At 55.4% G+C, this 23,428-nt stretch overlaps 1 protein-coding gene across 1 annotated transcript; it reads left to right on the top strand.

The window, feature by feature from the left end:
• The first annotated feature begins 175 nt into the window (after positions 1-175).
• ILRUN (inflammation and lipid regulator with UBA-like and NBR1-like domains) lies at positions 176-23,345 on the top strand. Its single transcript, XM_065038534.1, has 5 exons — positions 176-452; positions 11,309-11,463; positions 14,805-15,002; positions 16,797-17,125; positions 19,776-23,345. Exons 1-5 carry the CDS (start codon positions 295-297, stop codon positions 19,809-19,811), a joined length of 876 nt encoding a protein of 291 aa, XP_064894606.1. The 5' UTR covers positions 176-294; the 3' UTR covers positions 19,812-23,345.
• Positions 23,346-23,428: the final 83 nt, after the last annotated feature.

Below are 23,428 nucleotides of genomic sequence, written 5' to 3'. Positions count from 1 at the left end.
ATATGGCAGCGCGCGACCGAGCTATGCAAATTTCCTCCTGCGATGTCCCGCCCACGCACGCCAAACACTCATTTACATGCGCGGCCCCGCCCCCTCGCCGCGCGAGGGGTGACGCCACCGCGCCTGGCGCCAGCGCGGTGGCGTCATAGGCCGCGTGCCCCTCGCGCGGGGCGGAGCGGCGCTTGCGCAGTGGCGGCAGCGCCCGGCGGTGCCCGCGCCCCCCGCCGTGCCCGCGCTCCCCCCGCCCCCATGCGGCGCTGAGGCGGCGGCAGCGGCGGCCCGGGCGGCGCCGCCATGGAGGGCATGGACGTGGACCTGGACGCGGAGCTGATGCAGAAGTTCAGCTGCCTGGGCACCACCGACAAGGACGTGCTGATCGGCGAGTTCCAGCGGCTCCTCGGCTTCCAGCTCAGCCCTGCCGGCTGCGCCTTCTTCCTCGACATGACCAACTGGTGCGGGGCCGGGGGCGCCGGCCCGGAGGGCTCGGAGGGGCGCGGGCCGGGGGTGACGGCGGGAGCGGCCCAGGCCGCGGGGCGGGGCGGGGGGCCCGCCCGCCCGGGGGGGTCTCGGCACTGCCGCCCCGGCCGCCCGCGGAGGCCGCAGGCCCGTCCCGCCGCCGCGGGGCCCCCCGGGGGGTTGGTGTTTGTCGCGGGGCCCCGTTCCCCTCCCGGGCCGGGCGGGTGTGTGCGGGACGGGCCCAGCGCGGGGAGCGGAGCGGGGCCCGGGCTGCGAGTGCGCCAGGCCGGGAGCGGGCCGGTCAAAGGGCTGCGGAGCTGTTAACGAGCGGCGGGAGGACGGGCCTGTGTCCGGCGGGCCCGGCCGCGCTGGGAGGCGCTTCCGCGGAGCGGAGGGCGAGCTGGTCCGGGGCGGGGGGGTGTGCCCCGGCCCCTACAACCGGAGAACCGTGGGGCAGCGGCTGTGTGCCAGTGCCGGAGCTGCTGCGCTTTCTGTGTGGAAGTTACCCAGGTGTGCGGTAGAAACTTCGCGTCTGCCCGCAAACCGGGTGTCTGAGTTTCCTGACTTAGGGAGCGCGTTTGCGTTTTACGAAGCGTCTCAGTTGCTGCTCAGGAAAAAACAGGGGCAGGTTTTCAGGGAAGCTGCAGCCCGAGGAAAACGTGGGAAACACGCAGCGTAATGGTGCAAAAGCGCGTTAGCGGCGCCGCGAGCCCCGTGACTGCCAGGGGTTGTGAAACCGCCGCTGCCCGAGCTGCGGGGCCGGCTCGGAGCCGCCGCCCGCCCCGACCCCGCGGGACCCTCCCGCTGGGCGCCCCGGCCCCGCCGCGCTGGCCGGTTCGGGTGCTGTGAACAGCCGTTGCTTAGCCAGGCCGCAGTCACCATTAGTGCTGTGGTTCCAAACCCAGAAACCGCGCGTCTGAGGCTTGAAATCCGAGAGAAAGTCTTGATATCAACAGTTGGGAAAAAAACTTGTGCGGAGTTGTTGAACTAATAAACAGCAACGCGACAACTTTGTCACCTTTTTCCTTTCAACTTTCCCTCCTTCTGCAGCTCCATATTAAATCATATTGGCAAATCTGCATCTGCAGAGGGAGTAAGGGAATAGCAAATAACACCACGTGCTTTGTAAGCTGATACAATGCGGAGAAGGTCTCGGAGGCGCGCGGGAGCAGAGGTGGCGCGCAGCAGAACCGCGGCGACGAGACGAATAAAAGTACCAGCACTGCAGCATAATATCGGGTGTTTTCTGTGAAGCTCCTTGGGAGAGCAGGGAGCCTAGAGCTGAACCTGGGAGTCACCTGTGGGGATACTATGTGTAACCGTAGCGTTCCTGGTTGGTGGTGAAGAAGCTCGCGCTTTTTCAGGAGTATTTAATTTCTTTTTGAAGTAACAGTATCTCAAATATAATCTTGTAACCAGTGGCTTTTAATTATTTTTTTTTTTAATTACAATTGAAGAAAATCTTAGGTGATTAAAATACCTTTAATTTCACAACTTCAGTGGCTATTTTGGCTCAGAAAACGTGACTTTTGAAACTCGGTGGAGGATCAGCTGCCGAGCCGTGCGGAGGGCTGGGCTGTGTCCTGCTCTCCAGCTCCCAGGGCGGCCTCTGGTTATCGGCCTGGGTGCGCCAGCCCTGCTCTGGGTCGCTGCAAAAGCTGCCGTCAAGACGCGTTTGCCTTTCCTAGAAACAGCTTTCTCGTGCCGGGCGTGGGGACCCCGTGTAACCCCCCTGCCCCCGCTGCTGCTGAGTTTTGGGCCTTGTGGCCTAGGATTAGGGTCAGAATCTTGCATCACCTCCTGCAAATGATTTGCCTTGATGAGTCCGTCAAGTGGGTTTCTCCTGTTAGAAGGAGGCGCTTTCCCGCAGTGGTGGTCGCTCCCTCTCCCGCTGGCCGCAGGGTGAGGTGCCCTTCCCTGCCCTTCCGTGGGAAACTGGGTTCTTCTTGGTCACCTCCATAATTTTCGCTACAAAGCTGCTCGTCGGTGATCCTTGTGTGTTCTCCAGTCCTGAACTCGGTTCCGTTTGTGCCTTTCACGTGTTGTGCAGTAAATACTCTGAGTTGTAAGGCCTTTGGAAAGAATGTTTCCAATAGTATCGCTATTGATTGTATTTAACGTATTTAAAGTGAATTTGCAGTTCTGATGAAATAGAGGGATTATTTCAAAGTAGCATGGTCAGCCGGTTTGGGGGAAGAAGAGCGTTTGAGTGTGGACTGATGTAGACACCTGAGGAGCCTTTAGAAGCCTGTCCACTCCTCCAGGGCACCTGACTTGCTCCGTGCCCCTTCCACGTTCTGGCAGACTTGGGACAGGACTAAGAAACTGCCAGCTGGTTGCATTAACAATATTGCAAAAATGCTTCAGGTAGAACAAATGCATCCTACTTTTCTGAGAGACTGTTCCTTGATCTTCAAGAAATACAGGTTAAACGCTTTGGTGAGTTGTCTTTTTCCCTGTTATTTATTAAACACTTTCCTAAAGTTCTGCCTCTTTTTAATTAGTGCTGAGTTTTGTTTGTGGGCTGGTCTAACTTCTTAGCTCTCTGCTGCCTAAATCCGAGTTTGCCCTTTCCGAGGGTCCCGGCTGTGTGTTCTGTACCCGCGGTCCCCGTTCTCCGTCCTCACTGTATTTCCCTCAGCAGAGGTGCGCTGCTGGAGCGAGGCCTGGAGCCTCTGGCCTGAAACCAAAAGCGAGCTTTTCCAAAAGATGTGTTGGCACCAGGTATTTCTTCCTCGGGAGGCAAACGCGGGCGGAGCGGCTGGGAGAGCGTTGTGCTGCTCCCCCGCGCCCCAGATGTTGTGCCGCCGCTGCCGGGGGCTCCCGGGAGCCGTTGTTGTGGGGAAGTTAAATCCAGGTGTCTGCAGCTCCTCGCTGTTACGTGATAGTGTGGCCGGGAACGTGTCTGAACTTGTCTAGACTCTGTCTACCCGCATGAGAAACTCCTGAAAGCCCTTGCCGTGAATGTTCTTGCAGTCGGGACTGTTTAGGTGGGATGTGCGATGCTGAACAAGTCTGCATGAAACACTTGCTGCTGTTGCTGCCCCGTGGGGCTGCGGACAGGGGTCCTCGATGCTGCCCCCGGGCTGTGGGGCTGCGGGCAGGGGTCCTCGATGCTGCCCCCAGGCTGTGGGGCTGCGGGCAGGGGTCCTCGATGCTGCCCCCGGGCTGTGGGGCTGCGGGCAGGGGTCCTCGATGCTGCCCCAGGCTGTGGGGCTGCGGGCAGGGGGTCCTCGATGCTGCCCCCGGGCTGTGGGGCTGCGGGCAGGGGGTCCTCGATGCTGCCCCTGGGCTGCGGGCAGGGGGTCCTCAATGCTGCCCCGGGCTGTGGGGCTGCGGGCAGGGGTCCTCGATGCTGCCCCTGGGCTATGGGGCTGCGGGGTTGGGGGTGCTCAGTGAAGGCTCTTTCACTAAAGTCATTAGGTCTCTCTGAAGCTGGTGTGGAAGTTGTATTGTGACAGGGAGGAGGAATGGTTTTTGTTTTGATTGGGGAGGCTCGGACCTGCTTTAGTTCTGTGAGAAAGTGAATTAATTTGACTTGAAGTAGCTACTGGTGCTGTATTGCAAATGCATATTTCAACACAGTTGTGAAGAGATTCCTAATTTGGAAGACTTTATGTATATTTCGGTAATTGACATGTAATATTTCTTTAGGTTCTTTTTTAAGCTTTTGTTTAGAAAGCTGAATTTTTATTAGTCTAGTAGGTGTGAGATTCAATTGGAATGTGTCAGATAATGGTGGTTTCCATTGTGCGTGCGGAAAAGTTTCATTGGTGCAAACCTTAGACTTTTTTGCCCTGGCTTTCTGGTGAAAAGGGTCTTCTCAAGGTTACCTGAGTGAGGCAGTCAGGTCTGCGGAGGCCGCTGCTTTTCTCGTGTGCCCGGAGCTGTGTCTGTGTGGGGAGCGGGGACACGGCGTCGATCGCACCCCATGGCCGCGGAGAGAAAACAGGGTTTCACCTTTTTAATGCGTTGTGGCTGACTTAAAGCGGAGTGGATGTCACCCCTGTTGTAGGACGTGGCCGTCCCCTGGTGCTGCTAACAGTAACAAAAATATAGAATTAAACAACTGAAAAGTATTTTCTTGGACAGCTTTTATCTAGTGCTTTAAAAAACCAGTCTGCATACCTCCAGAATAACAAAAATGTTTTACCTGATCATTTTGAATGAAACCTACATTTTATATAGTATATTTAACTATAGAAAACACTGTAATTGTGCTGTGCGCCAAGTTACAAAACACTTAAAAATTGGGTGCTCGTGAAAAGGAAAAGTAGGCAGACAGCTGTGGCAGAAGGAATCGGGTACAATGTGATTTTGGTCTGGCCGGACTGTGTTACGTGCCTGGACCCGCGCTGGGGCGGTTTCCGTGGGTGACCCTTCCCTTGAGCGCGGACAGCTCCGGGTTGGCGACGCGGGTCAGGCCGGGGGGCCGGCGGTTCCAGACTCCTCTGCCCCAGGTGTCGTCCCCGGGAAGCGCCGTGTCCGGTGTCGGTGCCGCAGCGAGCAGCTCCTGCGCTGCCGTTCCTGGGGTGTGGCACCAGTGAGAGCTGCCACCAGCTGCTTTGGGAGGTTCAGCTGCTGGGGCTGTGGGGACGTGGAGCTGCTTGGTCAGGTTGGTTGTGTCCCAAGGCCCTCGCTGTTGAGCCATCGCGGTGTGACTGCCCTGGGTGTGTGACACAGCCCCACTGCAGGCCGGTATGGCGGTGTGACACAGCCCGGCTGCAGGCCGGTGATGGCGGTATGGCGGTGTGACACAGCCCGGCTGCAGGCCAGTATGGCGGTGTGACACAGCCCGGCTGCAGGCCGGTATGGCGGTGTGACACAGCCCGGCTGCAGGACGGTGATGGCGGTATGGCGGTGTGACACAGCCCGGCTGCAGGACGGTGATGGCGGTATGGCGGTGTGACACAGCCCGGCTGCAGGACGGTGATGGCGGTATGGCGGTGTGACACAGCCCGGCTGCAGGACGGTGATGGCGGTGTGACACAGCCCGGCTGCAGGCCGGTGATGGCGGTATGGCGGTGTGACACAGCCCGGCTGCAGGCCGGTGACGGTGGTGTGACACAGCCCGGCTGCAGGCCGGTGACGGTGGTGTGACACAGCCCGGCTGCAGGCCGGTGACGGTGGTGTGACACAGCCCGGCTGCAGGCCGGTGCCGTTGCTCGGGCATCCTGCGGCACTGTGCCTGCTCTGTGCCCTCGGGGTTCCCTTGTGCTGCCCCGGAGAGCACGGAATCACTTCTGGGCACCACAGGTCTCTTCTTCTGGAACGTCCCACTTGTGTTTGGAACTGGCTGTTTTCAGCTAAGACAATGAAATGTTTTTCTGTGGCTTCATGTGAGAAAATACATAAGCTTTGAATTAGCCAGCTCTTTTCCCTGCCTCCCCTCCTTCAGCTGTGTAAGTTCGGCTTAAAGCTTCCGGCTTCCCTCAGCGGTTCTGTTGGATCATCCAGCGTCTTCTAAGGTAGTTTCCCAAGCTCATGGTTTAGTGTGTAGGAGGCCAAGAGTGAAGATAACTGATACACAACTTTTGCTTTCTGAAATGTCTGTTGAAAGCTGTTGAATGCTTAGAATTCCACTCCTTCCAAACATCTCAAGGCTTTCCACTTAATTGCCACGTGTCACCTCTGTTGAAACGTTTGAATGGAAAACTCCAGGTAGAAGAGCTTCCCTGCGCTGTGACGAGTGTTCTCCCCGTGTCCCTTCAGCTTCCGGGGGCAGCTCCCGCCGCTGGGGGTGTCCTGGCCGGCGGGATTGTCCATATTGTCCATCCCGCCCCGACAGCTGGAGCAGAGACGACACTGGAGACTGAGGCAGCAGGAGCGCGCTGGGACTGCCTTATTTGGATGTCCTCCATATACATTTTTAGTCTCTCCCACCTGTATCATGTAGAGATGTTCCATTATTTAGGAGTGAGAAATTATCCATCTGCTGCACTCTTTCTCTTCTACATTTCTTCCTGGCTGTAGCAGTGGACACCTGGTGGGGTGTTATGGTGCCCGGTTACATACCGCGTTTGGAGAACGAGAGGAAGGTCTCTAAAGGTTGAGAATTCAGTTACGGAAAGGGTACGAGGTGTTCTGCGTAACATATTGTGTTCTTGAGGTTTTATTGTCCTTTTATATCACTGCTCAGGTTTTGCCTTGCACGTTTCCAGGAGAATAACAGCCGAGTTGCTTTTCTCATGACAAAATATAGTGCCATATGTGAGTGCTGAGGACATACCATGAACATACCCTATGGCTTGGACTCTTGCCTGGCTCCGCTCTCTGTGGAGGGACAGAAAGGTACCTTGGCATTCACTTTGTTACAGTTGCTCTGCACGGTGAGGCGGCCAAGTCCATTTGTCCAAGTCTTTCTGCCTGGCCGGGTGAACGCGCTCTGCTCACCGCCTGGGCACGGTCCAGCCGGGGCGAAGTTCTGAGCGGCCCTGGCAGCCCAGCCCTGCCTTCCCGAGCGCCGCAGGCTCCCCGTGCGCCGCCTGCCTTTGAGCTTAACCTTTGATTTGGTTTTTTACTCCCCAAACGTCAGTCTTTCTCTTTTTTAAGGGTCTTTTTGTTTGGGTGTTTCATCAAAGAATTTGACAATAATGAAAACTGACAGATTCCTATAATATTTATAGTTAAAAGGTTAAAGTTGTTGCTTTCTACCGTAAATGTTATTTCGGAGTGGAATTGTTAGGTGTCGGGGGTTTTCGGAGTTGCAGTCTTCCCCTGCTGGCTCGCAGCCCATCCCAGCCCGTTCCCGTGGGGGCGGCAGCGCAGGGCGCTCCGCTTCGGGACTCCGGTGTTCCCTGTGGCGTGTGCCAGGACAACCTGTTTGTGTGGCTTTTGTTCCAAGATGCTTCATTTCTAGACCTTGAGAGAATCAGACGCTTTATTGGTAACAGAAGGGTTGCATGTTGCGCAGGTTTTGCATAAGGCCGCAGTGAGTGAAGCCTCAGTGCTCTGGTTTCTCTTCTCCTAAAAAAGAATCTGATTCAATTAATTTAAAAAAAAAAAGCCAATTACCCATATATTGCTTTTTGTTTGCACCACAGTTAGGTTGTATGAGGAGGCCTCTGCTTGCTGAATTGGTTTGGGAGAGTTTCTTTTATTTTTGAGTACTGTGTGGTGACCTAGTTAATTGGGAGTAATTACTGTCTAAATATATTTGTTTAACATAACAAAAGGCCGTCTGGAAAAAAGACAGGGAAGGGGAAGGGTGGCTCAAGATAAACCACCTCTTTGCAAACACTCAAGAGTTGTTCAGGGACGTCTCCAGAGCTGTTAGAGCTGCTAGTGGAGAAGGTTTTAACTTCATTGCATGCAGGCTGGAAACAAAGCCTTGGTCTGCAAAGGAACACGTTCTCCCATCGGAAAAGGGCTGAGTACCAGGAGTCGGGGGTGCCTTGGAGGGGAGGGCGTGGGAGACCCGCAGGGGGAGCGGCGTGGACTGACACGGAGCTGTAGCCTCCTCGGCTCTCCCTGTGCCGAGTCCCGCTCGCAGCTCTCGCGTTGGCGCTGTCGGTGGTGAGGGGGCTCACCCGGCCCGGGGTGACCGATCGCAGGCTCTTCGGGAGCTGGAGCCGAACCCCGTCAGACCTGCTCTGTGAGCGCGGCAGGGCTGCTGCAGCCCGGGCCGCTCTGGAGCGGGAGGTGAGGGGCCTGAGGCTGGGACGGCGCTGCTGGAGCGACCCCGCTGGCCTGGGCGGGCTTTGGAGAGCAGGGCTCGCGTGGTGCAGTCACGCCTGGGAGCGGAGGGAAGCAGGTGGGGGTGTGTAAGCAAAAGCTTTAGAGGAGAAGCCCTTCCTCAGAGCTCTGACTTTGTTCCTGCCCCCAAAGTATCTGCAGTTGGGGCTGTGAAATTACAGCTGGGACACAATGGTGAAGATGAAAAAAGAAAGCTGTTAAAAAAGGACCAGTTTCACGGCCTGGAGCGTGTTTGCCCTTGAAGCCGTGTCTCCCACGGGCGCTCGCGTTTCCCTGTCCGCTCCAGCCCTAAGGCGCAGGGTGGGCACTGGGCTCGGAGCGGCGGGTCACGGGTGTGCGGTGGCACTGTGCTCGGAGCGGCGGGTCACGGGTGTGCGGGGGGCGCTGTGCTCGGGGCTGCGGGTCACGGGTGTGCGGTGGGCGCTGTGCTCGGAGCGGCGGGTCACGGGTGTGCGGGGGGCGCTGTGCTCGGGGCTGCGGGTCACGGGTGTGCGGTGGGCGCTGTGCTCGGAGCGGCGGGTCACGGGTGTGCGGGGGGCGCTGTGCTCGGGGCTGCGGGTCACGGGTGTGCGGTGGCGCTGTGCTCGGGGCTGCGGGTCACGGGTGTGCGGGGGGCGCTGTGCTCGGGGCTGCGGGTCACGGGTGTGCGGTGGGCGCTGTGCTCGGGGCTGCGGGTCACGGGTGTGCGGTGGCGCTGTGCTCGGAGCGGCGGTCGCTGCTCTGCGGATGGCACTGCGCAGTCCGGGACCCTGGGGGCTTGGGGAGCGCTGGCTCAGGGAGCGCTTGCTGGTTTATAAGCCGAGAACAGCAGCAAGCGCGGGCGCTGCGGTATCTCCGGCGGCACAGCGGTGCCTATCTCCTGTGTCAAAGAGCCTGTACTTCAGTCAGATTTGCTTTGTCATCCTGACTTTGGCTCTTGCCACTTTCGATTTCTCTTTAGTTTCTGGAAGCTTCTGTTTAATTCTCTAGGGGGAAGGGCAAGATGTAGGCAAACACACAGAGGGCTCACCCCAAATAAAACATTAACACACTGAAAATGGTGGGAGCAGGAAGGTTGGTTTGCGAGTACCTGATCACAAATGGCGCGAGTTTGCTTTGCAGCCTGTGTTCTCCAGTTAGTTTTTAACCCGCTGCGGCAGCCCGGAGCCGTTTCCCCATGGCAAAGGCAGCGCTGAAACGCGACCCGGGGAGCTGGCAGGGCCGGTGTGCACAAATAGCCGCGGCACAAACAGCCGCTGCCGGTGCGGGTGCGCGGCTCAGCACCTCACAGCACCTCACAGCACCTCACAGCGGAGATCTGCCCCTCGTCGTCCGCTCAGCATCAAGAAAATGTCATTGCCGCTGGTGCCAGTATCGTAACTCACAAGATGTTGTGGTCTGTCTGAAGAGGTATTTGTGCAGCAGTGGATTAGGAAGAGAAAGAGCCATATTGCTGTCATGTGTGGCTCGTTTGCCGTGGGTTGCTGTAATACAGGGAGAAATCCTGGTGCACGCTGGACTCGGCTCGCTGGCCGAGGAGCAGGAGTCCCTTGGCACGGCCCTGCCTCGGTTATGTAAATCTGGTGCCGCGTACAGGCAACAGGCGGCTGGTGACGTAAAACCAGCACTTGTCTGTGTTTATTGGCTGCTGTGACACGCGCCCTTCTGCGGCGTGTGACCGAGCCGCTGCGTTAAATATAGCCCTGGCACTCGGCAGAAAACGCCTCGAGATGAGTAATGGCTTCTGCTCCGGGCTTCGCTGTTCTGGCCACGGAAACCTCGCGCGGGGCTCTTCGGTTTCCCCGCTGCGCCCGGGCCCGTGTGGCTGCGGCAGGTGCCGGGTCGGCCGCGCTGCGCAGAGCGCTGGCTGGGGCGCTCAGAGTGTCTGGTTTTATTTAGTTGGGTGAACGCTGCAGGAGTTGAACGGGAGCCGTGCCTTTGCTCGCTGTTCCGAGGCTCTCTCCAGCTGGCAAGCCGTCCCAAAAGCCCGTGTTTGCTGTCCCTCAGGGTCACGCTGCGAATGTTTCTCTTGCTTTCACCTTGGCTCTCTGGCGCTGCTTCAGCCGCGCACGCGGCGCCGTGCAGCGCCCGCGCGGGCCGCCCTCTGCGCGCCTCTGCTGCGGGCGGTGCTCCCCGCCTCCCGGCGGCTGGGCGTTTTGTCCTACTCAAAAAAGCAGCCCAGGTTTTTGTACCAGTGAATGAAAACCAGTTGTCAAGCCCGTTGCTTTTGGTGAGGTTGTACTCGCCTCCGCTCGCAGCACCTGCTCACAACATGAAATCGGGGCCGCAGTCTCACAGACACGTGCAAACAGAGGAATTACAGGACTTGCCAGACTTACCTAATAACTTAATAGTGTATCGCGGAACGGCAGCGGGGACTCGCGCATCCTCTTCCTGTTCGACTGCTCCTCTTTGCAAGTTAATTATCATAGAGTTTTTGTTACACCACGGCTCAGGAATCAATAGCATCTGTGGCTTTCTGAGCATCCTCAATGCCTCACACACTTCCAGTGTCGTTGGTCTTTATTCAGCAGAACGGTTGACTCAGGTGGTTTATAAGTTCCTTTGAGCTGTGACTGCCAGAGATGAGCAGGCGCTTTAATGATTAATAAATAGCCTTAAGCACTCGTGGCTCACACGACGTGTTTCTGAAGCAGCAAGGCCCGCGTTGTTGTCCGTAGCTACCGACGCCCTTTGGCCCTGGAGTTGTCACAAGAGCGTTCTTTCCTGTGCTCCTTTGGACCTTTTGTGCCCAGATAAAAGAGAGGTTCAGTCCTTCTGAACTGAGCTGAGGAGACGCGGCTGGTGTGAAGAACCCACCTGGATGTTTACAAGCTGCGTTCCTCGGTGTCTCTTGGACTCTTTGGCAAATGTCCTGAGGAGCTAATGCGGTGGAACTCCCCAAGACTCCTGAGTTCCAAGGTTCCCACTGAAAATCAAGTGGAGTAGGAAAGTGCTCTAAAGCAGTGTCCCTGGCAAGTGCAGTGCCGTATTTTGAGCTCTCTTATCTTGGAGAATCCGTGTGTGATAGGGAGAAAAGCTTTAAGAAAACATGAGCAGCAGAGCTAATTTGGGCTGGATAGTACTTGTGTAACTGTTTAGGATGACATACAGAAACCTGCAAAAAGGACCTGAACCACTTGTACTTTAGGTTGTGATCCGCTGCTTTGCTTTCTAGGAATCTACAAGCCGCCATTGGAGCCTACTATGATTTTGAGAGTCCAAATATCAACGTCCCCTCCATGTCCTTTGTTGAAGATGTCACCATAGGTGAAGGAGAGTCCATCCCTCCCGATACCCAGTTTACGAAAACGTGGAGGATACAGAACACAGGTGAGGCTGTGGGGCTGCGGTGGGGCAGCAGAGCTGCTGTGGGGCTGCTGTGGGGCAGCAGAGCTGCTGTGGGGCTGCGGCAGGACATGTGTGGGGCAGCAGAGCTGCTGTGGGGCTGCAGCAGGACACGTGTGGGGCAGCAGAGCTGCTGTGGGGCTGCGGCGGGACACGTGTGGGGCAGCAGAGCTGCTGTGGGGCTGCGGCAGGACACGTGTGGGGCAGCAGAGCTGCTGTGGGGCTGCGGCAGGACGTGTGTGGGGCAGCAGAGCTGCTGTGGGGCTGCAGCAGGACACGTGTGGGGCAGCAGAGCTGCTGTGGGGCTGCGGCAGGACGTGTGTGGGGCAGCAGAGCTGCTGTGGGGCTGCAGCAGGACACGTGTGGGGCAGCAGAGCTGCTGTGGGGCTGCGGCAGGACACGTGTGGGGCAGCAGAGCTGCTGTGGGGCTGCGGCAGGACACGTGTGGGGCAGCAGAGCTGCTGTGGGGCTGCGGCAGGACACGTGTGGGGCAGCAGAGCTGCTGTGGGGCAGCTCAGTCAGCCCCCCAGTCTTGTTCCTCGTGCCACCACACAAAAGCTCTGGGGAACCTCTGTAGGCAGGTGATAGAAATCCAAGTGCAAGGTTTGGGGTTTTTTGCTGTTCTGTTTTATGGAGGTTTGGTTTGTTTTTAATGGAAATAGAGGTAAATGAGATCCATGGGTGCAAGGGGAACATACCTTGTGTTCCTGTGTTGCGGTGACAGGATGTTGCATGAATGTTTAAGCTGTGTGTCTGAATTTAATTGACCTGCTTGCACTTTTGTGAAGAAGAATGATAGCACAACAAGGCATGTTATCATGAATCATCATGAGTAAAGTTCAGCTCTGTTTGTATTTCAACTTGTAAATAACCGCTGTACAGAGTTGTGCTGAATATCAAAGTGTAACAGAGACTAAAGATGCAGGAGTATTTCATCAGGACGGGAGCGGTGAGGAGAAGGTGCGTGTGTTTAAGAACACCAGTTTATAGAGACTTTAGTCTAGAGAAAGGGCTTAAATATTTCAGTTTACATTTTCTGCCTCCATTTGTTTGACTTTGTACCTTGTGTAAACTCCACTAATGTGAAAACCTGGCAGTTTCTTTCTACCTGTCTCCAATACAGGTCTTCCAAATGTACTGAATTGGACAGGGCTTGTTTCCCTGCTGTTAGTACCTTAATTTGTGTGTTATGACTACACTCCTGTCCTGCTCCTCTCAGACTCCTCCCTCTCTTGTTCCTCATGCAAATCCAGCCTGAATTTAACATCCTACTTCAAAAAACATTTCATTGTTCTTGGAACGTTTGACCTTCTGAAACCCATGTGCCTCTAAAATGAGGAAAGGGAGTTAATCTTGACTTAAAGTTCCTGGCAAGGCCATCATTTGTTTTGGCTTCTGTGTGGGGTAAAGCCCGACTTTCAAACGTGGGCCTGTGCGGCGGCGGTGCTGCGGGCCGGGTCTGCGGAGCCCGCGGAGAGGCGCTTCGGTAACGCGGCTTCACGAGCTGTTCCGGCTGCAGTTTGAGGAGGACCGTAGCATTTTAAAACCATTTTATGGTTTAATTAAGGTATAATATCAAAGGACTCTAATGTTTCCAGATAATATCTGCTTGTTAGGTAGACAACTGAAGCAAAGCCAAGGTTTTGAACGGCTCTACGGGAGCCTTTGATTAAATGACTTCAGTTCTAGAACACGAAATACCTGAGGCGTGTGTCACCGAAGCGTTCGCTGTCTGACGAGACTGACGGGCTCGCGGATTGTCGGCTTCAGGCGTGCGAGCGGTAAGCCAGGTTCAGTCAGGTTTTCAGGTGTTATTTAAAACTGATACCCTGCTCTGATATCTTGCAGGACAGTGCTCGGCTTGGCTGCCAAAAGGGCAGTTTGTATAGTGGAACCGTTGCTGAGGGAGCAGCAGGATCTAACAGGCCTGTTTCCTCTTCCCCCTCTGCCCCAGCTGCTGCTGGCTCTGCGGGACAGACACCAGAGATGGGAGACGAGCGCGCTGCGCAGTGGCATCACCGTCGCTTCATTTTATGGGGCGTTCTGGGCACCTTGCAAGCCTAGAGCCATTGAAACCGATAAAAATCACATAAATTATGGAAAGTGCACCGTGCTGCTGAGCTGCCAGCCTTTTCTCATGGGACTTGGTGGTCAGCTCCCACGCGCCACTCTGAGGTCAGCCCGGCCTCCGCTCCCTCTCAGCGCCGTGTCCGTCCGCGGTGACGGAGCCACCGCTCCGAGGGTCCCTGCTAGATTGTGAGCTCCACGAGCAAGGACTTGAGTAGAAAAGCAGTCCCTGCTGTGTCTTCCCTGAGTCTCCGCGGGGATTAGATGAGCGGGCAGGCCATTGCGAGGGACGCTGGGGGAGCCCACGGTCCGATCAGCACCCACCGTTCTCATCTCAGACTAGATACCAAGGGGGTCCAAGCTTTCCTTAGCTTTCCGATCCACCTTAACCAAGCAGGAGCTGTTCCTGAAGTCGTTGGTTTAGTCGTGTCCCGCCGCTGGGGAAGAAGCAAAAGAGAATTCTGCTAAACTGATTTTTCTCGAGTGTCTCTGTCAGCCCAGGACGCGTTATCGTGGGCGAGGGCTGTGCCTGCGCGCACTCCCTGCTCTGTGTCTGCAGATCGCCAGCTCGCGCTGCCCGGCCCGCTGTCCGAACTCTCAAATAAACGGGGTGTTCACCGTCCTTTCTACCTCTGCACGAGGCTGAGAGAAGGTGCAGAAGGGCAAAAAGTCCGCTTAGAAAATAGTACTAGCTCTTCAATTATACTTCACACTATTCGTTTCTCCTGACACTGAACAAGCTTAAAAAAATAAATTGCTGAACTAAAATGTTTGCAGCACTTGGTGTTAGTGACGTGTGTTTCGATGTGGTAAGGCTCAGGAGCTGCGTGTAGGGAGGCAGAAAATAATGAGGGGAAATGAACCCCCTCGGTCTGAGCTCGTCTCGTCCGTGGCGTGGGTAAAGCACGCGCATGTCGGTGATGCTGATTTGTTTTACAGCCGTTACACTAACTTTGAGAAGTTTTCTATGTAAAGAAGACCTAGAGATTATTCAAAATATCAAAGTGTAAGTTGTCCTGCTAGTTTCAAAATGGACCAGTTAAGCCTTATCTCAAAACTGCATTCTTGAGCATCCGTCACTGAGTTCTGTGTGTCTTGGTGTTCCTTCAACAATTGCACGACTGTTTCCATAATTGTTTCATGCAGCCTGATGCCGACACGGAGCCGCTCCTGGTGCACGGTCAGGAGCTGTTTCTGCCTGACCCGGACACGGAGCCGCTCCTGGTGCACGGTCAGGAGCTGTTTCTGTTTGCCCGCAGGGACAGAGGCATGGCCCCCGGGCGTTTGCCTGAAGTACGTTGGGGGAGACCAGTTTGGGCACGTGAACATGGTGATGGTGCGGTCCCTGGAGCCCCAGGAGATGGCCGACGTCAGCGTGCAGATGTGCAGCCCCAGCACAGCTGGAATGTATCAGGGACAGTGGCGCATGTGCACGGCCACGGGACTGTACTACGGAGGTGAGTGACCCCTGCGCCCCGTCACCGGCTGTGCGGGCAGAGCCCTGCGCGCTCGGAGGCATCGGGCAGCTGCTTTGTTGTCTCGGTCAGCGCAGAACAGTTTTCTAAACACTGGCACTAGTTGAGATTACACGAAGCTCTGAAAAACAAAGGCGCTTGCACAGTTCTGCCGGAGCCTCTTTCCCAGGGGCTCTTGTCAGGATTCTCTCCTGATTTTCCAGCACTGAACATCATGAGCTACATATGGGCTTAAAAATCTATTTAAGGGGTGAAAACCTCATCGGTTAAATTCCAGGCTTTAATAGTGTAACTTGGTGTATCTACTGTGAACCATTTTTCTGTGTTTAAAAGCCGCTTTCTCATATTGTCTGGTGGCTCAGCCTGAGCCACCAGCATCTTGATTCATTTGGAGTCGTGCAGTCATTTTTAGCCAGCTGTAGTTTGTCCCGAGAGCACCTTTGTGTCTGTTTTGGTGGTTGGGGTGTCCCGGGTGATGCGGTGTGGGTGAGAGGTGTTGGCGCTCACAGTCAGCGCTGTGCTCAGCAGCACGGGGCTTTACAAAGCCGAGCTTTTCCCAGCTGCCGAGCAACAGGCTGAGATCTCGCTAAACTTCCCGAAGTGTCACATCTTGGAAAAGACGCACGGATTAAAATCCCTTTGGCTCCTGAGCTGCGAGCCCAAGCTGCCCTCCCCGAGAGCATTCATTAATTAATTAATGCCCTTGTGCAATTACCGGCCGGCGCCGAACGTGGCCAGCAGGGGGCGCTGCGGTGCTGCCGGAACTGGGGGGGACTGGGCTGAACTGGAGGTGTATGCGGGGGGACTGGGCTGAACTGGGGGGTGTATGCGGGGGGACTGGGCTGAACTGGGGGGTGTATGCGGGGGGACTGGGCTGAACTGGGGGTGTATGCGGGGGGACTGGGCTGAACTGGAGGTGTATGCGGGGGGACTGGGCTGAACTGGAGGTGTATGCGGGGGGACTGGGCTGAACTGGAGGTGTATGCGGGGGGACTGGGCTGGACTGGGGGGTGTATGCGGGGGGACTGGGCTGGACTGGGGGGTGTATGCGGGGGGACTGGGCTGGACTGGGGGGTGTATGTGGGGGGACTGGGCTGAACTGGGGGTGTATGCGGGGGGACTGGGCTGAACTGGGGGTGCGTGCGGGGGGACTGGGCTGAACTGGAGGTGTATGCGGGGGGACTGGGCTGAACTGGGGGTGCGTGCGGGGACCTCCCCAGGCTGGCTGTTGGAGGGTGTGCTCCTGCCGTCCTGATTTGGCGCAGACGCCAGGTGAGGAGCCCAGCGCTGTTAAACTGGGGAGAGCTGCAGCCGGCGAGCCGTGCTGGGGGTGACAGGGCTAAAGCCAGCAGCACCCGCTGACCCCCGGCAGCGCCCCGGCTGGAACGCTGTCCGCAGACAACCTGGGAACGGGCCGTGGGCTGCGGGTGCTGCTATTAGACCTGCTGGGATAAGATGAGGGATCACTGCTGGTCTAATTCTCCCTCTCTGTGCAGCACAACAAAACTGCAGCACACTTAACAGAGGGGGCGGGGGAAGGCAGTAAAACTGAATTTGAATGTGTACCAAGAAATGTATTTAGTTAAATAGGCCATAATGTTTGCATGAAGTGTAAATGAAATGGTAAGTAAAATAGCAATCTTATCTATGTACAAGAGACAGATACACATTAGGTAAGAGCTTTAAATGTGTTTCTTATTCTGCCAGTAGCAACGCTCTGATTTTCTCCTTCTGCCCTCTTGTCCGCGACTCCATCGAGCGTCTCTTTCTCCGCAGATGTCATCTGGGTGATCCTCAGCGTGGAGGTGGGAGGGCTCCTGGGCGTCACGCAGCAGCTGTCGTCCTTCGAAACAGAGTTCAACACGCAACCGCATCGCAAGGTAGAAGGAAACTTTAACCCCTTCGCCTCTCCACAGAAGAACAGGCAACCAGACGAAAACAACCTAAAAGACCCTGGGGGTTCCGAGCTAGGCACAATCAGCAAAAACACATGGGGGCCTGCTCCTGACCAAATCGAACAAGATCAGAACGGACTGTCACAAAACTCTGTAAATCTGTCCCCCAGCAGTCACTCGAACAACTTGTCGGTAGTGACGTACAGTAAGGTAGGTGCCCTGGGGGAGCAGGAGAACGGGTAGTGCTGAGCCTGGGCTGCGTGGCGTAGTTCTTCGGTACAAACTGCAAAGCCCTTCCCTTCTGCTTCTGCCAGACCTGCTGAGGAAGGTTTCCTTTGACTGTCTGACTCTGCCAGCTCCTCATGTTGTATTACAATATTTTGCTTCTGATAGACTCTACCAGATCCACCTTTTTGGTTTCGCTTCAAGTCCTTCTTAAAATCTATATAATCTTGTCTGGGTGCTGTGACTCTTGGCGGCTGGAGCCCACTCCAGTTGCGTGTGCAAATAAGTCAAAATATCTCTCTAGATGTGCTCCTGAGTTTATGTAGTTCTGACAAGAGTAACAATAACCACACCCCAAACCCTCCAGGTAACCAGAGAGCTTCTTTATAGCTGGTGTGGGGACACCACAGAGCTCACGTTGTGATCCCAGGAGCCGCCGGTCAGGAACAGTCGATCACAGAACTGTTCCTGGCTGTGACCTTGTCTTGTCACAACCGCAGGTCACTTCTAAACAACCCTTACGTTCAGCCGCTCTCGGGGGCTTGCTTGGTGGATGCTATATGAGTCGGAGTGATATTTTGACTGTTTTTATTTGCTTGTGTGTGAAAAATGAATTGCAGGATTATTTACAATTCAGAATCCACCTGTTAATGCAGCCAGTGTGTGTAGGTGTGTACTGTCGTATGTCAAACTAGTTTGATTTTTAAAACCCTTTAACAATGCTTCACTGTACTTTAAGCAGGCTGAATGGTTGCTGAATGACTTAATAAAGCCCTAATGTTAGTTCACCTGGAGCACTTCAGTTCCTGCCTGGCTGAGCTGCCTGTCCTCGCCAGCTGATCGTCTTTAGTGACCCGCTTTGCACCAGGACTATGCATTTATTACTTTTTTAACTGGTGGCATGCGCGGGATTAACTGTGTGACAAACTGCAAATCGCCCTTTTTATGATGTTAAGCCGAGTCTGCGCTCGATCCTAAAGAAAAGAAACAAGTGGTTCTTCATTTTGTAAGTTCTCGTGTACACTAGCAAATCTCGTGGGTAAGTGGCAACCCCAAGAGCCAAGAGTTGGGGCTTTTCTTCCTGGTGGCGTTGATTCCACCGGGAGGAGCCGCCCTCGTGGCACGCTCTGGGCTGCTCCTGGGGTCGCTCCTGGCGAAGCTCGAGATGGCAGCCCGTCAGGAGCGGGGTAGCGAGTGGTACAAAGCTGTATGTGCTTAGTAGTCTGTTGCTCTGAAGGTGAGCTAAATTCTCGTTTTAATTGACACATGATTAGCATAATTGGGTAGCTTTACATTAGGTGCTGCAGGAAAGAGCATCTGAAGGTGCAGAGGGTTTCCCTGAAGCTGAGGTTAACAGGGTTGGTCCCTCATGCTGAACTGTCTGTGTAAGCCGAGGGCTCGTGTACCGTGCTGGTTCTGCGTGTCGGGGGCGATGGAGACGCCTTGGCCAGTGCCCCCAGTGGGGCTCTGCCTGTGACACAGGGTGCAGGGACAGCGGAGCAGCTCGTGTTTAAACCTCTGGGGTTTGAGTTTGCCGGTGTCTGCAAACAAACCCTAATGGGCAGGTAACTAAAGGAGAAAGCAGATTCTGGCAAATGAGCGTACAGGTAATCTGCAGCAAATCCTGGTTTTCTTCTGCAGAGCAATAACAAGTTCAATAGCTTCACCCCTTGGAGGTGGATCTCGCTTGGAACGTTGCTTTCCTTCTGCGTGCTTTGAGGACTTCTTGCTCCCATTCTCATTATTTTAACGTTCCTCTCTGCTGTTCCCGCCCTCCGTGTGTCAGTGACTGTTTCTCAGGAATGCTGGATATCTCGGTCTCTAGATTTCCCTGTGGCGTGGACTGTTGTGCTGGAATCTGCGGGTGTTACCTTTGAGAAGCTTTACAACCCGGAGTGCAGTATTCCCAGGGCAGAAGCCTGTTTGTTTTTCCATCGCTTGCCCGTATTTCTGTCTGCAAACAGCAGTTTCCAAGTTCCCAGTCTCCCTTCCCACACAGCTGATGAGATGTCCTGTTTAATTGTCTGCTAATCCTCCTCCTCGCGTTCCGAGAGCTGCTGATAGATGCTTCATTTTACCATGGTCTTGTATTTTGCCACCTGATTTGAGCGCTGTTCCTGGATCTGTCGTTTAGGCAACTCGTTTCAGGAGGCAAGGGAAGGAGGATGGATTCTGTAGCAAGACTGGTTGATTTCCACTTGAGGAAATGTGTATTATCCCGAGGGAGCGAAAGTGGCGGTTGTGGGAGTGCAGGTTTCCAGCTCTGGGTGTTTTCTAAGGACTCTCTACCAGCTGCAGCCTCTCACCTCGCTGTTGGCGGTAAATCCTTAGGACAGAGTTGGGACGCTGCAGCTGCTGGGCCTCGCAGGGTTTGTCGCGTCCCTCGGGGGTTTTTGCTCTGGTGCAGAAGATCTGGTGACCCCGTTGTTCGCGGCGCTGGGAGGTAAGTCGGTGCCGTCCGGCAGCTCCGCGCGCCAGCCCCGCCCGGGAGCTGTGGACGAGGCGCCGCCGGCTGCGATTGCTGCGCTTGGTCCCGCGGCGCTGGGACGGGATGGTCGGTGTTTGCAGGTGAACGCTGATCGGCTTTTTTATTTCTTGCCTGTTGACGTTGATTATGTCTCCAACTTTCTTTCAGGGTTTCCACGGTCCTTATCCCTTCGGACAGTCTTAAAACACAAAACGGGTATCGCCAAGAGGAGAATTTAACAAAGAAGTGACTTTTGGGGAAGGGAGGGGATGCCGTGCAGCCAGACGCAGCGCGGAGCCGCCTCCTCTGCCTCCCCGGTCTGGATAAAGAAGAGAAAACAAAAGCCCAGTATCTTTAAGACTAGCTGTTCCAGAGCAAAATGCGAAATCTAAGTATGCATGTGTGAATGCTGGATTTCAGGAGTGTTGCTTAATGCTATGAGAACGACAATATACCACCACCATGGGGTTTTTTAGAAATCATTCTCACGTAATTAGGTAGCTTAAAAGGTTTAAAAATGAAAATGAAAAAGCCATCTTTAAAAAAAATATTTTGCCTACAGAGCGGTTGTAGTTTGAGCAAATGTTTAATTTCTGTTTGTTTCTTGTTCCGATTTTTTTTTAATAAGGGACAGCGTGCATTTTTATGGAACTGTCATGTTTGCTTGCTACCGAGTGGGAGTTTGCTTGGCATCCTCTGGGCTTTGTGCCGTGACTGTGTCAGGCTTTTCTCCTGGTGACAGGCTGGGGCTGCACCCAGCTCTGCGTTTTTAGTATCATCTGCTGCTTTTAGTTCCCAGCTTTTTAACCTCCTCTGGTTTCTTTTTCTTTGCTGTTGGTTGTCCCGCGTGTCGTTGGGAACCGCGCTGAAGACCAGGGCTCGGGGCCGAAGTTGGAGAGAGACTCTGGGACTTCCATGCTAACACGGAGGGCCCGTTTCTCCTGCAGTACACACAGATACACACCCGTAGCCATGAGAAGCAGGTTTATTAAAGTTCCAGAGCTGTCCTGTGTGGTTAGCCTTTTAAAATACCCTTTTGTTAACTCTTGATGTACAGTAGCTGTGCCTAGAGCAACCGCGCAAGCGCATCGGTTTTGTGCCAAGAGGAAACTCTGTAGCCGTAATTCACTTGGTAGTAGTTGCAAAGCTTTACAAAAGTCTTGTCCTTTTAATTTTGAATCTCCCATCTCTCTCTTACAGAATATAAGTTTGAATTCATTTCTCCTGTGATAAAGTATTAGCTTAGAGGCTGATTGTTTGTGTTTCCAAATGCAGAGCAAGAGTTAGCATCAGCAGCTGGAGCCCATCGCCTTGTATTCACTTGCCTTCATCGTCCTGGCTCATGGCTTCGCTCGGGCTCTTCCCTTCGGGTGGGCTCTCCAGGGCTCCTCTACAGGTTCGGGTTGCTCTGCTGTTCCTCCAGCGGGTTCGCCTCCAGTTACGACTGAAAAGGTCCAGTGAGAGGAGAGGGAGAGTGGCCCCGATGCTGCGGTGGCTTCCTGAGGTGCCGTGTCCCCCTGGGGCTGCTGCTAAGGGGACACAGTCCTCTCAGAAACGCGAGCAAGGCTGGAGCAGCCATCTGCCAAAGAAACAGGAACATGCAAAGCTCTCGCTCCCTCCTTCCCAGCCTCTCCGGCGGCTGTTTGTCCCAGCGCGCATGGGGGGGCTGCACAGCGCCTCCTTTACACTGCCTGCCCTGGACTGGCTCTGCTTTCTTGGTTGGTTTTGAATGGGGGATTAATTTTACTTGTAGCTACCAAGGACTCTCTTGTCTTGGCACACACAGATGGATATGGTAGAAGGCAGCAGGAGTTACTTGTGTCCAACGGAGAAAGAATCGGGCGATAGATTTTTGTTTGTATTTGAGAGGTTTCGTTGTTGAAGGTCCCTGTTATCTGAAGTCTCTCTTCAAAGATCTGTTTCCTGGGAAGGACAAGTGACATGTAAGAAATAACGTGCATACTTGCCGTTCGGTGAGCGCTGGGTCTGTCTCGGCAGTTTCTGGAGCTGGGAGGGCGCTCGGATCCCAGCGGAGCCCGGGACGGCGGTGCCGCCCCCAGGGCGGCCGCGGCGTTTGCTCCTGTCCCGGCGGGTCACTTGGCCTTGGACGAGTTCTGATCTGTGTCACTGGAGGGTTCCGCGGGCAAGTGGGTTTTCTCCGCTCCCGCCTTTCCGCACAGGCGGCTCGCGTGACGAGCTCTGAGGACACAGACACACCTGTCACAGCTCCCGCGGTGCTGCCGCTGCCCATCTGAAGCGCTGGAGACTGAGGATCAGGGTGACTCCTTATCATTGAGCTCCTTTTACCAGCTGCATAGTAGAAAGGGAGGAAGAATCGAGATCTGAGAGCGCGTGTTGTGGCTGGTGCTGCGGCCCTTGCCCTGTGTCAGCCGAGGCACCCGGAGACCCTTGAACTCGACGCCCCGCGCTGGCTTTCCCGTCTCTGTGCAACGGCTGCGGCTTCGTGTGCCCTGCTCCTCTAGGACCCAACTTTTCCTTCTCTTGAGAACAAACCTTGCATGCACCCCCAGTCGTGCGCTTCCCCAGCGCGAAGGCACCCCTGCTCTGCACAGAGCTCCCCGTGCGGCGTGCTCAGGCGTGTCCGTGGGGAGGTGTGAAGGGAGCAGGGCCGGACCGCGCTGCTGCTGCACCCGCGGCCTCGCGCTGCGTGCGAACTGCTGGCTGTTCTACCTCTGGGTTTCTCATCAAGTAGAAACTGTTATGCTGAGGCCAAAGGTGGTTTCATCTCCTTGGTTCCTTGGAGCTTAGTGGTGCAGCCAGCCCTTGAATTGCTCTTGCTGTCAGGTTTCCAGCTCGGAAATGGGGGGATTTGAGATGAGTTCAGCAAAGCTTTTTCCAGGTGGCGTCAGGGCACTGCGGTGGCGTTGGTTTCTGTAGGGCTGGTGCTTTGAACTCGCAGAGTTGTCACCATGAGCTACGGGAGACAGCTGGGCTGGTTGTCCAGTGCAGAACGCGGCTGTTGTGGGGGCCCGAGCGCTGGCTCAGGAAACCTGGCCCCGCCGAGCCGGGAACACACAACCGGGGCCTGTGGGAGCCGTGGAATCCACACCCTCGCTGGCTGGGCTGGTGAACCGGTGGGGAGCCTGCTGCTCCTGCCGGGGCCGTGCCGCTGGCACGGGGTGCGGTGAGCGCTGCGTCGGCTCCGCTCGGGTGACACCCCCAGCATGGGGCCTGTGCGCCGGCAGGAGAGACCCTGACCCCCAGGGAAAACACAACCGGAACATCTCTGGTGGGCTCTGACGCGGGTCCTGAGCCGCGCTGAGCGCTGTGGCTGCGGCACCACACCGCTCATATCAATACACGTTGGGCGGTGGCAGCCCCGACAAACGCAACATCCCCAGAGCCAGCCCACGGCGCGGTCCCGTCCGGAGCGCTGGGTCGGGACCCGGCAGGGCTGGGACACGGAGCGGCGCGGGGGCTCTGCGGGGAGGAAATGCACGCTGTCCCACCTCTGGCTTTCTGTTGTGTGTTTTAATTATTTTTGCGTGTGCGAGTGCGTGGGTGCTGCAGCCCGTCTGGCCTCTGCGGGAGTGCTTGTGTAGAGCAGGATGGTGTGTTGCCTGGTTGAGTCTGGGAGAAGTCCTATGATAGCACATTGGGGGTCAAAATAAAGGAAGCTGTTTCCTTGATGTATAAATGAATATTTGTATGATTAAATTAACACAGAAAAAAAATGTTCTGTAGCTGTTGAGAGTTTTATTGAAGCTGCCAAAACTTCTGGACGTGTCACTGTGTAGTTAAATGTCCCCTGGTTACTTCTGTCTCGAGTGTCTTGAGTCACTAAGGCACAGTGTCCTTAA

The sequence above is a fragment of the Columba livia genome, chromosome 22 (assembly GCF_036013475.1).
Source record: "Columba livia isolate bColLiv1 breed racing homer chromosome 22, bColLiv1.pat.W.v2, whole genome shotgun sequence".
NCBI lineage: Eukaryota > Metazoa > Chordata > Aves > Columbiformes > Columbidae > Columba > Columba livia.
Note: the sequence above shows the minus strand (reverse complement) of the source record. Positions and strands in the feature narration are given on the sequence as shown.

Bases quoted from the DNA above. Each gene is read 5' to 3' on its own strand.
- ILRUN (XM_065038534.1), top strand. From the start codon at position 295: ATGGAGGGCATGGACGTGGACCTGGACGCGGAGCTGATGCAGAAGTTC. The intron at 15,003-16,796 runs GTGAGTGACCCC...CTTTCTCCGCAG, and splicing joins CACGGGACTGTACTACGGAG to ATGTCATCTGGGTGATCCTC. The intron at 17,126-19,775 runs GTAGGTGCCCTG...ACTTTCTTTCAG, and splicing joins CGGTAGTGACGTACAGTAAG to GGTTTCCACGGTCCTTATCC.